This window comes from Lates calcarifer, linkage group LG5, assembly GCF_001640805.2.
Source record: "Lates calcarifer isolate ASB-BC8 linkage group LG5, TLL_Latcal_v3, whole genome shotgun sequence".
Lineage (NCBI taxonomy): Eukaryota > Metazoa > Chordata > Actinopteri > Centropomidae > Lates > Lates calcarifer.
This window is the reverse complement of record NC_066837.1, coordinates 6,300,221-6,317,835: the sequence shown is the minus strand read 5'-3', so window position 1 is coordinate 6,317,835 and position 17,615 is coordinate 6,300,221. Positions and strand designations below refer to the sequence as shown.

The 17,615-nt window shown below is 40.2% G+C and overlaps 1 protein-coding gene across 6 annotated transcripts in view; it reads left to right on the top strand.

Annotated features, from left to right (window-relative positions):
- inpp4b (inositol polyphosphate-4-phosphatase type II B) overlaps positions 1-17,615 on the top strand; it is a 122,886-nt gene that overhangs the window by 91,006 nt on the left and 14,265 nt on the right. For all 6 annotated transcript variants that reach the window (XM_018690896.2, XM_018690895.2, XM_018690897.2 and 3 more), the window contains 4 exons: positions 973-1,081; positions 9,203-9,386; positions 13,946-14,275; positions 15,180-15,321. In XM_018690896.2, coding sequence (XP_018546412.1) covers positions 973-1,081; positions 9,203-9,386; positions 13,946-14,275; positions 15,180-15,321 — 765 coding nt within the window. The remainder of the gene's footprint in view (positions 1-972; positions 1,082-9,202; positions 9,387-13,945; positions 14,276-15,179; positions 15,322-17,615) is intronic.

Below are 17,615 nucleotides of genomic sequence, written 5' to 3'. Positions count from 1 at the left end.
CCACCCCCTTTTCCCCCCATCCTTGTTTTTTTCTGATTTAATTGTCAGCCTCATCCATTACTCATTCAAAACAAGGCCTGTTGTAAGCACCTCTGCGCTCGCCTAGCCGTCTGTGAAGTGCTTATTTACTTTTGACGGCAGTGTGCAAATTGGAATGAAGCGCTGTGACATTGGCCGTCCTTCTGGTTCAACATGGGACCAGCGCTACATTAAGACCAAAAGATGGCTGGAAAGAGAGGACAGGTAATATAACAATAAAGACACAATATAAATCAACTACGAATATGTACAGCCTAAAAGCAAATATACTGGCAAAGTGCAAAATAATGTTGTGCCTCTTTTGAGTGCACTCATATGGCATATCTGTTGGTGCATAAAAAACATTTATGTGTTTTTATTATATATTTTATGGAAGGTAACATTTTGTAGGAGCACCGTTTCACAACTTTCACATTATAATGAGAATTAAAGCCTTGAAACAGCTGCACGGTATCTTCATAATATAATATCAGACCTATGCAGGAAAGAGCACACTAATATGTTACAAAATGCCTGAACATATATGAATATAATAACTAAAAATAATATAAAATCAATACAGAGACATTATGAAAGTTCATTAATAGAAAACATCACATTTCTCCATCTTTCATATTTACATACCATTACATGGCACACATATATAATACAGCCATATCATAGTCATATTTAATATGTAAAGAACAATTATATAAAGATAGTACATACCGCTGTCATGCAGGAATGTTTGCATAGTCATATGCATGTATCATCAACTGTCAAGATAACATGTATTATACGCATTTCTGTACAATTACTGCTTGTAAACTGATTTCACAGGTATGTTTCTAATTTCTCACCTCAAGGTCCTTCAGTGCCTCCAGTTTTTCCAAGGTGCTTTATTAGACATTTCAGTCTTTTGAATACCGTCAGCTCTATTTCCTTTCTTCACAGATGCATTCTATGATATTGTCACTGTCGGTGCCCCTGCAGCCCACTTCCAGGGCTTCAAATGTGGTGGTCTGCAGCGTCTCCTCAGCAGATACGAGGCAGAAAAAAAGAGGTAGGAGTTACTGCATACAGACATAGTGTTTAGAAGGAATGGGTGATTCAATACAGGACAGATGCTGAGCTGGAAACAGGCTTGCATTGACAAAAGAATTTAACTCTGGCATAATTGATAGTGACAGACAAATTTGTCCCTGGCCTATGGACTTGATTTTCCAAGCCCCGTAGAGTTACTTACAACACCAAGCCATGCTGAATTTAGACTGGAACTCCACTGTCTCTGACAGCTCAATTTGACTGGAGGCAACAGGCATGATGGAAAAGGTTTGTTGAGTCAGAAGTTCCTCTGTTCTCTGCTCTTTTCCCTGGCAAGCTTTCTCTTCTCCCTCTTGAAGTTGTGTGTTAACTTCTCGCCAAAGAACCACCCATTTTTCTACAAGTTCCCAGTTGCCAGATGGCGCTTGCACTTATAATGCACTTGAATTCAAAGCCAAATGGTCAAACAAAGGTTTTAAGGATGGGGAAATTCTCAGCTGATGTAATGTGTGGTGATAACATTATTACTACAAAAAGTATGAGATGTGATGAGTGATGGCTAAATGAACCTACAATAAGCGCAGCAATAATCAATCATTACTACTCCTAAATATTTCATAAGGAGTTCTTAACCTGAAAAACTAACACATTCTTAGAAGAAAATCTATGAATAATGTGCCATGTACTGGCCTTGGTCAGACCAGTGCTCAAACTAAAGATTCATACAAAGATAGATGTATATGCACATGTAGTGACAGAAAGTGCACTCTAGGGCAGCATATCCATATGATTTCTTAAACCTTAGATCAGCAGTATCCTGTAAATTTGCTGTCTTTGCCCTTTGGATCCAGGATGGAGGTATATGTCACTGGAATTCAGTATGTGGTCACTTGAGTGATGCCAGAAGAAATGAAGGGTGATTCCGCCCTGCCCCCCCAAAGCTCCCCATAGAGTGCAAAGTCATTACAGACCATGCCAGATCCAATTAGTTACAGAGTTTGCAGCTCAAGAAAGAGGGGAAGAGAGGCAAGATGGAGGAGGGTGAGGTGTGGGTATAAAATGGATAAGTTGATGGGAAAATAGTTGAGGGCCAATACTGATAATAAAAAAGAGGCATTCTTTACGCTAAAGTGCACGAGTGAATTTGCTGAAGATGGTCACTTTTATCTGCTAGCATGAACTGTGATAACGTTACCATATTTTTGAGAATCCAGTGAAGTGAAATCATTTTCTTTGAATGAGAGATTAGACTTCAGAAAGAATTCACCGGGGAGACAGAGCTTTTTGTCTCATATTTGACTTAGCTAATGACTCACTGTAGCTTAAATTTTCCAATTTTCCGCCTGGCTAACTGACTACGGCCTGCGCTGAGCCTTATCCATGTTTGACCTGGAATGCAGTCATTTGTCAGTCATTGTCAGAAATAGGAACAAACTCAGTTTCTCTGTGAATTCACAGTGGCTGTTATAATAAAGGTGTGTGTTTACTTTAAATTAAGCACAGTCACTAAACTGGTGGTTTAATTAGATTTTATTATACATGCACTAAACGTGTGACCAAATATTTAGCCTAGAAGGACCTGATAAGGGTTTATTTGTTGTGTGTTAATGTGAAGTATAGTAGACGTGTGCTCAAGTCCAGTTGAGTCACTTAATTGCACTGCAAGTCAGCCTATTTCAGCAGAGAAAAGATTCATGTGCACGTACACACACACACACACACACACACACACTCATACTTCTCCCAGTATGCCTCCTCGCCTTTCAGAAGCAGCATTTTGTAATCACATTTGATTAAAAAGGGAACAATCGGCAAGATGTTAGACTTGGCTATTCAATGTGATATTAATTCATCAAAGAGAAGATGGAAAGGGATTGAGGAACAGGGGGAAAAAAAGAAAACCTGAGCACAGAGGTGTTACCAGGAGGGCAATAAAAGAGCTATTCGTCTTTGTTCCCTGGTCACTAGAAGAGAGGGAGGGGGGTTCTTTCTAGATCCATTAAAAACCTGCATTGGCCAAACTTGGCAATGACCAGAGTATGCAATGTAGTTTATCTCTCAGGATGGGCCAGGAAAGAGTTTAATCAATAGCTACACTTAGTATTCCTCCAGATACCCTGCACATGTACACACAGGGCAAGAGCATTTATCTTTCATTAATGCGTACAGTCCCACTTAAATGGCTGTTTTAAAAGTCACTGGATTTTTATCCGTTTTTAATTGAACCCTATAGACATAGCTGTGGATTTGCAGAGGTGGTCTAATCTTTCATTAACAGCCTCTTTTGAATTATTCAAGTAATCTGCATAATGATGCAACATGCTTTTTTTGGGGGGGGGGGACAGATTTTATGGGACCTGAACATTGCCATGTTTTTCTGTTTGTTTTTTTTTTACTTGGACTGATGGTATGTATGTGTCTGGGAACAGAAGAACTAGTATGTGTTTTCAACTTGTGTACAGTTTTCAACAGCAGAATGTTGGATGGACTCTGTTTTGTAAGGTCAGCTCTACTTAGCTGGTGCAGAAGCTGTGCCATAGAGCTCCTCTCTACATGTGTCTTTGAATTCTGTCCTCCGCAGCACAGAGGAAGGAAGCACTGTCATTTCGCCAAGCCTCCTAGTCAAGCAGAACCGCCGAATGACACATTTCTGGGACACAGAGAGTGGTTGAAACTACATCGCACACACTTAATAGAGTCTCTTGGGGCCGATGTTCAGATTTAATGTGACTAGCAGCATGTTGTCCAACAAAATAACTTCCACCCAGTTCTACTGTGGGTGTTTGAGGGACAGGACATTGGCAGTGGCTGGGACTCCATGCTGATGGACAGCAGCTTGTTAGTTTTTTGCCTGCTCTGGAATCAGCACTGCTCCAGGTTCTGTGGGTGATGGAGAGGAACACTGGCAGTAGCCTTGAGGCTTATCTGGTCTCAGATCAGTGTTTCTATCCTGTTTCTGAATCATTGAGGAATGCTCTGGCTGTTATACTAAGAACTGATGTGAGATCAGTGCCCAGTGGAGGATTCAACAACAGATGGGGATTTGCAATTAAAAGAATATGATTTGAGATCAGATCTTCCAGCATGTATCTATAGCAAACTGTGCATTTTTACTGAAGTGATGTGGCAATGGCCTGGTGTAAGAACTATGATTAGAGCATGCTGTCTAAATGACAAAGGAGGCTTTGGCAGTCACCTGGAGTGCTGCAGGGCACTTTGCTGACGTAGCTGCATTTTACTCCTGCTGGCTGTCAGCAGCAGGCCACAAGCTCTTCATTAGTTTCCTCTCCACTATTAATTAGATCATGCGCTGGAGATGTTGGCTTAATTAGGCCACTGGGCCCGGTGGTTTTCTCCCTTCATTACTGTTATAACCAATTTCTATTGATCATTTTGGAAAACCAAAGAGGAAGTTCGTCCTGGACACACTGCTAGTTTTAGTAATCTGTTAGTAGATTCAAGTCTCTCCCTAGACTCAAGTTTACCAGATGAAGTAGTGCCCCACTAATGTCTGAGCATATTGATGGGTCCTTTCTCCTGGAGATTCAGTGCTGGTTGTCTGTGTGAATCCAGAATTATAGGAAGACGAAGGGCAATAATTCCATGAATCAAAGTGCAGGTGCAAAGCGTGGCCAGGTGCACCATACATAGGGAGTGGCAGCACACCTTCTGTGTTATTATGGCTGGAGGCGTGTGGCACACTCAGGGCGCACATAGAACTGAGGTGGGATTAAGAAGAATCCATTATCATACATTATCAGTGAGTGTGTTGGAGTCTGGCAGCAATTTTTTCTAAAAGCATTGCTCTCTCAACAATGATGTATTGATGTCATGTAATGGAGTCTGGAAGAGCTTCACCTAAGAGGAAACTAATACTCTCTCACAGGATGTGGCGAGTTCCAAGTGAAAATATAGTGCCAGCCCAAATATGTCTCCAAGGCCAGATGAATTGAATTATTGTTTTCTGAACATACAGAAAATCTGTAAATGCTCAGTTTTTTAAAAAAATCCCAGTGGCAGCATTCAATTAGCTTACATACTCCGATAATGTCACTGCTGCTGAACAAGAAACAAAATCTTTTTTTGTTCTGTTCGTTTTTTCTGTTTGTGGAGTTTTTATTTATTTTGCAATCACACCACTCTTAAATTTGAGCAGCACAGTTATATAACCAGTCACGATTCTGCTCTAGGTTTCCATATCATGCTGTTCATCACAGCAACGAGTTAACCTTTCATTGCTGGAGTCTTAAGGACAGCATAGTCTCCAGTGTGCCTTGCGAAAACTTCTGTTGTGATTCGGTGCTATATAAATAAAATTGAATTGAACTGAATTGAATTGTGCACTGCACTACATCAACTGGGATTCTGTGTAGATCTGGCACCTTGTAACTGACGTTTGACAAAGTGTTTCAATCAAATTAAAGACTTCAGTTGGAAAACAAACCTGACACCTTCAGATGGCTTTTTAGGGAGTTAATCAGCCAAAAGCGGAGGCCTTTCAACATGCAAGCTGTTAGGGATGAGAGATGCTGATAAAGATCTAATATTAAACTTTACTACTTCATCCTGGAATTGGAGCCAAAATTGGAGTATAACTATTTTTTCTGTGTAATTAAATGTGTCTGCAGGTAAGAAAAATAGAGGAAGCAAAACATGAAATAAATGGATTTGTGTGATGATTTTACACAGCCCTAAAAAGGTCTCAACTAATTAAAGTGACAAACTATCAAAAAACACTGGTACAGTCGACGGGCAGGTAGCTATGGTTAGATGCTGGTCACCATTAACTGAGATAATGAGTCCTAATACTATATATAATTTGTGTGTGCTGTGTAATGGATTCTGCACAAATCAGTCTCTTTCATCTACTGTAGCTCCAATTTGAGATAGTCAGTACAATTTGTGGGCACATTAGAAAGCTCTACTCAGGAGAAGTCTGCAGACATGTAGGGGGGAGTTTGTAAGGAATCAGAGGGTCATAGATATATACATGTGAATCACATGTATATGGTTAAAACACTTAAAAGGTAGACAATCCTATAGTTTTCCCTTTGAGGGAAAAACTAAACAGTTCACTTGAAATGCTCTGTATTGCACATATGGATATGTAAAATAACGAGTCTCTTAGGTGTGTAGACATATACATTAATATTCATGAATAGCAAAAGTTTACATAGTTGGTGGACAAGTGTCCCACATTCATATCATGAGTATCAATAAATATTCATATGCTGTATACATGGGTTTCACAAAAAGAAAGCTGCACCTTAAGTGAAAAAAGAGAGCTCCCTGCACTATTTCAAGTGCTGATATAAGGAGCCTCTGCATCAGATTTATAATCTAAGTACAAAGAGCTGTCTGACCTTTTATTTTCTTTTTAAAGGAATTTCCACTTTCTTTGTGATTATTACAGATAATTTAATGCTACAAGGCACGACAAGGCAGAAACAATAGATCAGACACACAAAATAGTCTGATCAAATGGCAACTGCCTAAGAGCAAAATGTTTAACTTCGACGTAACATTTAGATAGCTCTGCTTTCAAACTTCTAACAGTAAATGATAATAAAGTTCTTCTGGGAGCTCCTTTAAATAAAAGCAGAGGATTTGTGCAGAAAGATGGTTTTTATGAGTTCATGTGTGCTGTGAGTCTGCTTGAGGCTAAATTACGCCAACCTTAGACCTAGACAGATGAGAGCACTTCTCTGCTCTTGTACAGTTTATAATATATCGTACTATCCAATGATGCCACAATCTGTGACCTCAGATTTTTCAATCACCTCCTGTCTGTCACATCCTCAACAAAATATAAATATTTTTAGCTCCACAAAGCTAGTTTTTATTTCAGCACTGTCATTATATTGTGCATTTTGTGTCCAACTCCCTGTTTTTTTGGTGTCCTGTTTTAAAAACACTGCACACAGCGTTCCCAGATTTAATCAGGGATGTGAAACATACCCAAGGTTTGAAATGACAAGTAGATCCTTGTGTGCAACATCCCCTTTGGTTTTTCATCAAGTTTGCATGCACAGATTTATGCTGTATGGTTTGCCATCTTGGTTGACCCCGTTTGGACTGACAGCAATGCTGATGAGGCAATTAAAGTTCCTTGCCTTAGCCAGCCTTAGAGGGGATCAATTCCGTCCTCTAGCATCAGGTGGCAGGTCCCTACATTCATTATTGCCTGCATAGTCTCCCTAATGGGATTGGATTTGTACTTATGAGTCAACAGGGCTGTTATTGAATCTCAGTTGCTGAAGCAATTGTCCTCCTCCAATAACTTTCTCCTTTGCCTCCTTTCTGGAATATCTCTATTGTTGCAGTCCTGTAGGATTTTTTCTCTTTAGTTCTGCATAATACAGTAAGACAAATTTAAGCTCACAGGGGATGAAAGGGTTTTACAGACTTAACTTTGTTGCAGTAGATTATTCAATTTTGGGCCTCTCTGTGGCTGAAATCTAGTATCTGAAGGTATGGTTATGGAAGTGGGAATAACAGACGTTGTGAGTAGAAATGGTGGTGTTCTGTGTGGATGAGTGTTTCACACTGTTTGCCCTGTGTCTCCTTCTCACTTAGTGATTCCTTTGATTAGCTTTGAGCTTGTGGGTGGTAGTTCTCCAGGGTGCTCATTAGCTGTAATGACAAGGCCAAGATTTTAAAGTTAGCCAAAGACATAGTTAGTGGCTAGTACCTACTATGCCTAATTTCTTAAGGCCTTCAGATTTTCACACTTATTGATACATCAGGTAGTGCTGTTCCACACAGGGCGACTTCTAAAGAAGCACTTTCTTTCCCTCACTGAAAAATATTCAGAGTGCTGCCGAGAATACTGTATTATGCTAGACTTTGTGTGTGCCCCTCCCTTCCTCTATCTCTCTCACTCTGTCTCTCTCTCTCTCTTATGTCAATTATGCCTTAGGATCTGGCTCTGGGGTCTGGCCTACATAGAGGCTTGCAGAGCTGACTCTAAACTAGCTGGGAGGGTTGCAAATGACTGCCTCGCTCCACGCTACATCTGATGGCAGGAAGTCAGTGGAAACTCATTGAAAGTCACTGGAACTTTACCCGAGGAGAATGTTTGATTGGAGTGATTTGCCCTGAATCTAGGAACTGACAAAAGGTGTTTTTGTCTGAGATTAAATAGCTCCCTAGAAATGAAGAAGGGATTAATTATTCATAAAGCGAAAATGGGTTGACATTGGACTGCAGGTCCAATTTAACAGTTCAGACTGAGTACCTGGAAAGCGTTGCTGCTGAACATTTTCAAGGCAGCAGAAGAATGAAATGAGATCAAAATTTTTTTACACCCTAATGAAATGTTTATAGTCAATAAATTACCATTATTCAGCTGTTTGTCAATACTGGATCTCAACACAGTGAATATCCCTTTGAATACCCCTGTATAACAGATCAGATAAGAAAAACAATTTATGTAAAGCTTTTCTACTTACTGTACTACTGTTAGATAACATGTTTTTTTGTTTGTATTTTTTTCAGTTACTCCTTAAAGATTCATAGTGGTATTATGTTCAAAGAGAAATCATTTTCTGTTAATATATTTAATGTGTTCCATATCAATAATGCCATTTTTGCTACTTCTTCTACCACCACTGTTTTTGCCTCCTACTGCTAGTGGCTCCTTTTGAGAACCAAATTTCAACCATATTTCAGATTTGAAAACCCAGTAATAGGTAGCCCACACAACGTCACACTTGATCTCACTGCCGCTTTCACTCATGTTTTGTCAAAATGGCAACAGCTTTTTTGTGGTAGCCCCTCCCATAGCCACTGACGTCAGTGCTTACAGCTTTTGGACAGTTTTGTGGAGCTGTGCTGGTGCTAGCTTTTTTGCACCAGCACCATACTTTTTTCTGTGGAAATGCATGGAACCGGCTCTTGATTAGGCACCAGAACGACTATAGGTAAACCAGCAGCAGTGATCTAAACAAAACAAATGGGTAGAGCTTGTCCCCAGTATGGCTACAATCTCATACAAGCGTGGCCCAGTTTTCAAATCAAATTTGGGCCACTTCCATATATATTCTTAGAATTGATAAACAGCATTGTATCCAGCCTATGACCATGTAACTGCAGTGGAATCTATTGAATCTGAACTGATGGGTTTTTTCCTTTACCACAGCTTCAGCACTGCCTACCAGTGTATCTACTACTCTCCAGAGCACACAGCCAAAGCTCAGGAGGTACTCAGCACCGTGAGCCTCCTCCAGCCCCTCATCACAAGCTTAGCGGACCAGCTCCTCCAGGCAGCCCAGGAGCACTCTTCAACTGGACTGAAGGATGCACTCAAGAACCTTTCTGACAAGGTGAGGAAGCCCCCACCAAATCCTCCGTTCCATCTCAACTCTCCCTTTGTTCCTCTTTGCTGCAATACACAAAGCACCTCTTTTATTCTTGGACACATCACCAGACTCTGACAGGTAATACCTCAGCCTCAAAAGCCTTTTAGTTTAATCTTTAACTGTGGCGATAAGTTCATTTAAGCCCATACTCATCCAAAAACTACTGAATTATTTGCTCAGGGGTTCTGCTTCTGAGCCTATAAGCAATAGTTTTCCTGGTGGAGCTGAAATCTGACGACTGCTCAGGTGGACATATTGGCTTAAACGGACTGCGACAGTAAATGTTTACCCCTCTCAGAGGAGTTTTCCTATAAGAGGCATTTGGTGCCAGCTCTGGTAATATCCCCTTGCTAGTTTCATTGCAAATAAAAGCTTCAAAATGTTTTTTTTTAAATCTCAAAATAACTTTAAAACTTAAAACTCAGCAGTTGATTTAACACATTTGCACACACGCATGCACACACTAAACAGACAACCTCAGAAAAAATCCATAACTCATCATAAAAATGCCAAACTAACAAAAGTGAATAGCAGCATGGACATTTATGGAGTTGAGGCGTTTTTATCAGTATAATTAATGAATTACATCTGGTGCTGTCAGATTGCAATCTGTTGTGGGAGAGATTGTTTTTGCCACAGTGGAATAGAGCCCAATCAGCCTGCTTAATTGGTACATTCGCTCTGTCACCACTTCCTCTCATCCTTGATTAGACACGCACACATTGGCCAAGTAAACCCCTGGCCTGGTCAGCACAAACAGGGCTGCTCTCTGATTAAAATCTCAAGCTCTGTGTGTGTGTGTGTGTGTGTGTGTGTGTGTGTGTGTGTGTGGTTGTGGAAGTGTCTATGTGTGTTCAAAAGCTGATGTTCAACTGACTCTTTGAAACCCCAAAGCCTCCAATCAAGAACAACATTACATGATTTATATCATTTATATGTCCTCCTTTATCTGGTCATCAATCACAAAAATCATCTTTCTTTTCTTTCTTTCTTTCTTTTTTTTTTTTTTTCTTTTACAGACACACATAGATACCTGTGTGTTTCACACAGACTCATGGCCACTTGTTCACACACACCTGTGGAATCACCACTTTCTATCTTTACATGCTTGATGTAAATGAGATAACCCCCCACCCCCCAAAAAAAAGAACATAAATGAGAAAGAGGGGAGAAAACACATAGACAGATGAAAGAAAAAACACTCACACACACTTACGGTCAGACAGAATTTGATATCCATCTTACAGACCCATAAATAAAGGTGAATGCTTCTTTCAGTGGGTTTCTGCAGTGAGTGTGAAGTTTCTTCAGTAAAGACAGTGAGTTACACCTTCAGAGAATCTCTGAAAGATGAGACACCTTCTTTTTGATCAAGTACTCAGTGCCTGTGACTTCTTCCTTCCTGGTTCAGGCCACCTGACTCCAGGCCTAATTCAATATTTCACTCCAGAATACTTCTCCTGGCCACATTCTGATTAGCCCTGGACACAGCAGATGTGCTGTTTCTTCTCTATATATGATGATGATTCTGTTGATGATGATAATAATAATTTCACTCTGATGATAATCACAGTGAAAAGGCAATTGCCAAGCATCTCCCCTCCCTCCAGCTGTGTCCTAGGACAAGTTATATGTCTCTGCCGTAACGGTTACCTGGGAAGAGCTGTGGTTTCGATCGTCTATGCATGATTATAATAAATTATATGGTGTATAGAGGTCATATACGCAATAGTGAATGAGTGTCCTCACCGCCAAGTGCTGTTGGAATCTGACCAGCTCTATCCATTCGGCCTCTGTTCACCTGAAGTTACACTGAGTGAAAAAGCTCTATTTTTAACTCAGCTGAAACTCACTCATCCTTCAGGGTGAAACCATTCATAACCATTCGGGGGTGAATAGATTCCTACAGTTTTCTTCTTTTTTAGATCAAACGTAACTTCTTTTTTTTGCAGTCGCAGTCCACAGAGGCATTTTCTGACTTGCACTTCTGCTCAGTCAAGATCACATCAGCAGATATATTGAAGAAAGACTAGGAACAGAATTTCTCCCAAGGGATTTAGACTGTTTCAGATCTCTAAAACAGGTAGGTGGGGAACAGCTACACTGAGGAGTAGTTTTTGCACGTGTAGGAGCAAAAGTTGCTTTGGTTTAGTGTTGATAAGAAAATGAAGCTGCAGTGCTTTTCTCCTTTGCTCAAAGGAGTGCACCTCTGATATTTCGTCTTGAACACAATATATATATATGGATCCTGCAACACAGTATAGCATTAAAATGTTGTCTGCACTTCCCTCTTAATGTTAAAGAAGACAAACCTGTCACTGACTTAATATTTAGGAATATAACTAAATGAAGAGTTAATATTTCCAATGTAATCAGTAAAATGTTATCTAAAATAAAAATGCATGAATAGCATTTAGCTGAAAATAAGTCCAGAATCATAAAAAAAAATATTGTAAAAGTGCTGGCATAGTCATATACATGAGTTCTGTGACCCTGTGGTTAAGAAGTGCAAATATGACCCAGATTGTTTTAAATACAGTGTGTGTCTTTGTTCACTCATCTCAGAAAAGATAATGAATAATACATGTTCTCATAGATTGCAAATTAACATTGAGGTCAGATAAGCAGAGTTCAGTTTGAATATGAATTTACATTTTGAGCTCCTGGATCCTGTTAAGTGTTTTGGTTACTGAATCAAGCATGGCTCATTTTTTAGTCATTTGGACATTTTCATCTTTTAAAATGATGTTTACTTTGTTGTGTACGAATATGTGAATCACAGAATAGTATTCCAGCAGAAATGCCTGTTCTCAGGCAATTACACTTTTCTTTTCATCCATAGATTTTAGCTCTCACATCATTGACTTACAGTAATGGAACTCATTTGGATCCATGCAAGGCAATTAAAATGGATATGAATTAAATACAATGGTGTTTTAAGTGTAGTCATCGTGTGCTGTCTATGCTTTAACATTCATCAAATGGCCCATTCACTGTGGGTAGCAGTTTTTATAGCTTTTGAATCAAGAACAGAGCATTTAAACCAGGCTCAGATGGACCAATAATTGTGTTGTTATTTTAATGACTGAAACAGACTGTAGCTGCATCATAAGAGGAACACTGTGGAAGGTAGACACCTTAAAGCAAGTCAGCGGTTTCTTCTCAGTAAAAGCTATAATGAATCAGATTTGTGAAAAAAGTGGTCAGAGTAACAGAAGTAACGGGTTAGTGCTGGGAGGTTTTATGAGGTGAGATTAATTTGAAGTGTATAACAAAAGACCCCACTAATGTGAAGGATGTTCATTAAGTGTAGGCCCATATGTGGATAGAGGAAGGGTCATGATGTGGAATAGATGTGTAATATATCTGGTGGTAGTGGAGTGAAGGTGGATGATGGTAGAGGGTTTTTTTTTAATAGATTCACTGGTGATTCTTTGACTTGAGATGATTCTGACCGTACTGAATCATTTTTGTTCCTACTTTAATCAGTAGCTTCTGGCAGTGGTTCTTCCCTCGCTGATGATTTCAGTATGATTACTGATAAGTTTTCTATGGTGATTCCCAACACAGCGGCTACAACCCATCAAAGAACGAAACACTAAACCTTAAGTGTTAAGATATGAGACAAATACCAGCATTTTTTACTCTATACCTTTTTCTTATGTTTTTATATACTGTATGGTTGGCTACATAATGGATAATTGCGCAAATGACACAATCAGAAATGAAAATCACACCTTTTTTTAGGTGTTGAGAGGTCACAAGCCAAGCAAGTTCTCCAGAACCACCTCCAGTACCAGCACAGGACTGGCCTGGGTTTTTTTTCCATACTTATTTATTTCTTTGCTGACTAAGCCGTCTCAACAACTTCCGGCAGTCTTAACATACTCATTCACTATTCTGTCCACATGAGGAAAAGAGGCATTTGTGTGGCAAATGTATATATATATATATATAATGACCTTGCAGGTTTCTTTTCATGGAGGCTCGGCTCATGTGTTTTGTTAGACTGCATTTTGCTGTAGTAATAGAATTGCTTATTGCAGTGCTAACTCAATTACTCTTGAGAGCCCTTATCATTTTTTACGTGGTGGCGGCAGCGAGCGCAAGGCTCCTCGGTGCTGGGATCATCATCAACTTACAGTAGCTGGTGAATTTGAGATCAAAGGAGGTGTGCTCCTGGAGAAGCAGGCTGGAGGAGGAGTAATTGAATTGTTTGTTGTTAGTTGCTGTTTTTGTTGCTCACTGGCTGTGCTGCAATAATGGAGAGCAGCTACTTTATGGTGAAGGAGAGTGTTCATCTTCCTTGTTTCTTTTCCCTTGCTCTGTAAATAGTTACCGGCTTTCCAAGCTCACTTCCACCTGTATTTTCTTCCACCCACTCTCCCTGCCAATGTGACAGTCTCTTTCTGTCTCCCTCTCTTACTGTGTCTATTTTGCTTTTTCAGGGCGTAAATTTTCATTTGTTGCGCTATCCCACAATAACATTCTGTATCTGTTTTCTCTCGCTTTTTCTGCTACAGACAGAACAATTTGTTCACACACTTAAGGATGAATTGGTCAAGAGTGCACTGCTAGCACTGCACGCAGCACAGCCTGGGTACGTCTCCAAGAACCAGAAGCAAACCCCTGTGCAGGCAGGCCAACATCAAGGCCACATTCACCAGCGCACTGACCAGAATCAGAGTCCAGTCCAGGGACTTCCAGGCCACAGTCCAGCCTCATCAATCACTGAGAGCACGGTGATGTGTAATAATGTGGAAGGATCACAAACCACAACCAGAGGAGAAGGTGGGACTCTCAAACACCAGGACTCCATACCGCACCATAAAGAGTATGATGAGGAGGAATGGGTGAGTCCAACATCTAAGTCATATAGAAATCTTGCAAGGCAGTGACTTTTTATGGTTTTAGTTTCTTTTAAGTACAATTTGACAAATTGTTATTTTTACTGCTGGTCCTCACTATGGAGAACACATGGGGAAATAAACTGTATTACAGATAAACCATTTTTATTGCAAATAGTTTCAAGTACTTGCAAAATTATATTGCATACCAAACATTACTTTTTCATTTTAATCAGAGCTTTTCTAAAGAGACTTTAAACATTTCATCACGACAAACTAACTGTAGAAAATGATTGTGTGGGGTTCTTGTCACTGAATCTAAGCCATTTCTGCTGCTACTTATTGAAGTGTGTGTGACTGTTGGCTTGTTTGCATGTGAGGACAGTGTCTGCCACACTGACAGGAGGAGTTTATCATGATTTCTGCACACCAGTGCCTAATTATCTTCCTCACCACTATAACACCTTCAGACCTTATTTTCGAGGCATCAAAGCCCAAAATACACATCACCACTTCACAATACACGCACACACTTGGATTGTCATGCTTGTAGTCACACACAAAAGTGAAAGCATCTATCCATCAGTGAACAGTCGGAGGTCAGGAAAGAGAGAAAAAGCTGCAAACAATGGAAACACTTTCACAGAATATCTAGACAGAAATTTCCTTTTGACCTTCTGAACACAAAGCCAGTTAAGAATGCAAAGGGAAACACATTTTTGCTTTGTTTTTGAACATAAGGGAATTGTTTTTCTGTTTTTTTAATATATATATGTACACAGTTTTAGACGATTTTACAGTTTTTCAGATTTCTTGTTTCACACTATCTCAAACAGAGAGAGGGAGTGTGAGCAAGTGATCTAATCGGTGCGGCTGATCTGACTGCTGATTGTGTATCTGGCCCTTTCAGGACAGGGTGTGGGCCAACGTGGCCAAATGTCTCAACTGTGTAATCGCCATGGTGGATAAACTCCAGGAGGAGGACAACAGCAAACAGGAGCCAGTCCCTGAGCAGCAGCAGCTAGCTGATGTCATCACCTCACACAACCCTGGTAAATAACTGTTTTTGTGAAGCACAGTCATTGGTCGGCGTCAGGGTGAAACATCTATTAAATGTGGTTATGTATCCACCATAGATGCTTATGATTTTGCGCACTGGCAGGTAACTGACCATCAGTGGAAAACAGTCCTGTCCTGCTGCTGGACAGAAACATTTGAAGAGACATGTGTCTTAATTGTAGCAACATGAGGGTTATTTTTATCACTCCACTATAAACCACCTTTCCTGTTTTTAATTTAGGAATTACATACATTTCTTATTCTTAATTTCAATATTAACATGGTTATCTTTCCTTATACTTTCCTTTTGGGCAAAACCTTGCTCCTTTTACACTGCAGAGAGTGATCTAAATACTTCTCTGGAGCTCCATCTGAAATATACCGAGTAGAATACAGCAGCATGAACAGGTGGTACAGCAAGGTGATTGTCATAATTTTTTTATTTGTTTTCCTGCATGATTGGCCCCAAAATTGGTATTAAACATCTTCATAAGTGGTCATTTATGCTATTAAATGGAACTTTTTGATATGTGCCAACAACCTGCTGTGTGTAAGAAGGCTCAGACTCAGTGGTGATTTAGACATCAAATGTTTCATCTCTATAAATCTCTGCAAAACTCACACAGTAAGTAAATATGGTTCATGGTTGAGTCCTGTCCTGTTGAAAATGTAACTTCCCAAAATTCAGAGGTTGTTTTTTCTCTCCAGTTAAACAGATATTGTGACGTATCATGGGTTTTTGTTTTCTTTGTATGCATGCTCATCCATCCTTGTTATTGGCAACATATCTGTTCCCATCACAAAACAGCAGCTAATTTTGTTCAAGAGGAGCTTTTCAGCCAAAAAAATATCTTAATAAGCTAAATCAAATACGCATTCTCACTGTGAGAGAAGTGACACTGAACAGTCAATGTTTTTCAGTGCATCTGCAGCCTCAGTTGAAAGTGACAGAAGACTCTGGTCCAACTTCGACTCTCCCTGTTGTTTAAGCATTAGCAAAAGACAAACTTAAATCATTGCCAGAGAAGTGGATGAAAGGAATATTTGATATGCAGAGCCATTCACTGTTGACCGCAAGCTGCCCAGTCTTCCCTTACGGCCAATGAAGTCCTGCCTCAAGCTTGTGTCCAGACAAGTGCCCAGCCTTTTACAGCTGCCAACTGGCACACAATGCAGCAGCATTAGTCTGACCAGGCGACAAGGAGAGGCTCTGTGTGCGTGCATGTGTTTGTGTGTACACAGGCAAATGCACTTTCAGGCATTAGTGCAAGTGTTGGTACATTCGTATCATTTTGTGCCCATGTGTGTCTGCTTGCGTCTGTCTGTCCAAGTGAACTGGCAGGTAAGAACAAGGCCATCCGCCCGGTGTTCAGTCTGAAAGATAAGCTCAACCCCCCGAGCACCTTTATTAAGACGCTGAACAGGCTCAGAGCAAGTGGTCATCTGCTTGTCTAAATACAAACACGGACAGAATAATGAGAGAGGCTTTATCTCCAAGCGGAGAACGGCGAAGCCCAGGCTTTTGATGACAAGGCGTTGTGGGGGTTTAGATGTTTGGACAGGTGGGCTGGCGAAGAGATGACAGCTGGAGTCCTGTTTCCTCCTTCTCTGTGCAGAGGCGGTATTTGCAGAATGAGATAAGACATGATTTCTCTGACAAGACAAGGGCAAAGCCTGATGCGCTATACATTCTTGGTCGTATCCAACTCTGTTTGTGTGTGTGTATGTGTGCATGTCTTTGTGTGTGTTTGATCCCCCCTAGAACTTTTCAATATATTCAAGATGAACAGAATGCATGGTGGGAAAACTCAGTTTCAACATTGCTTATCCAACACTGCCCTCTGTTGGCTATTGAGAGGATCATAAGAAACCTGTTCTGGATGGAGGAAATGCATACAAACTCCATGAAAACTCACTACAGCTGTGTCCCAATTCCTGTGTATTATTTCTAAGCAGGTTTTGAGTATGTAGAGAAGAAGTCAGCATGTGTAGCAAACCTGATTGATATTTGAGTGTGCTGCTGATATACAGTATTGTGTAACAGTGAAATACTGAATGAAACACTTGCTTCAACACTTGTGCCCCAGCGGATACCTCTGCTGAATGCTCAACTAATGAGCTCATCTAATTAACTTAACTACTCTCAACTAACTCAACAACTTATGATTTGATTGAAAATATATTCACATCTATATGTTAAATGGGAAAAATGGTGTGACATCAACACCACATGTGCAAATGATTGTGTGAAAACAAGGCATAGAGCTCACAGGTGGGAAGAGCAACA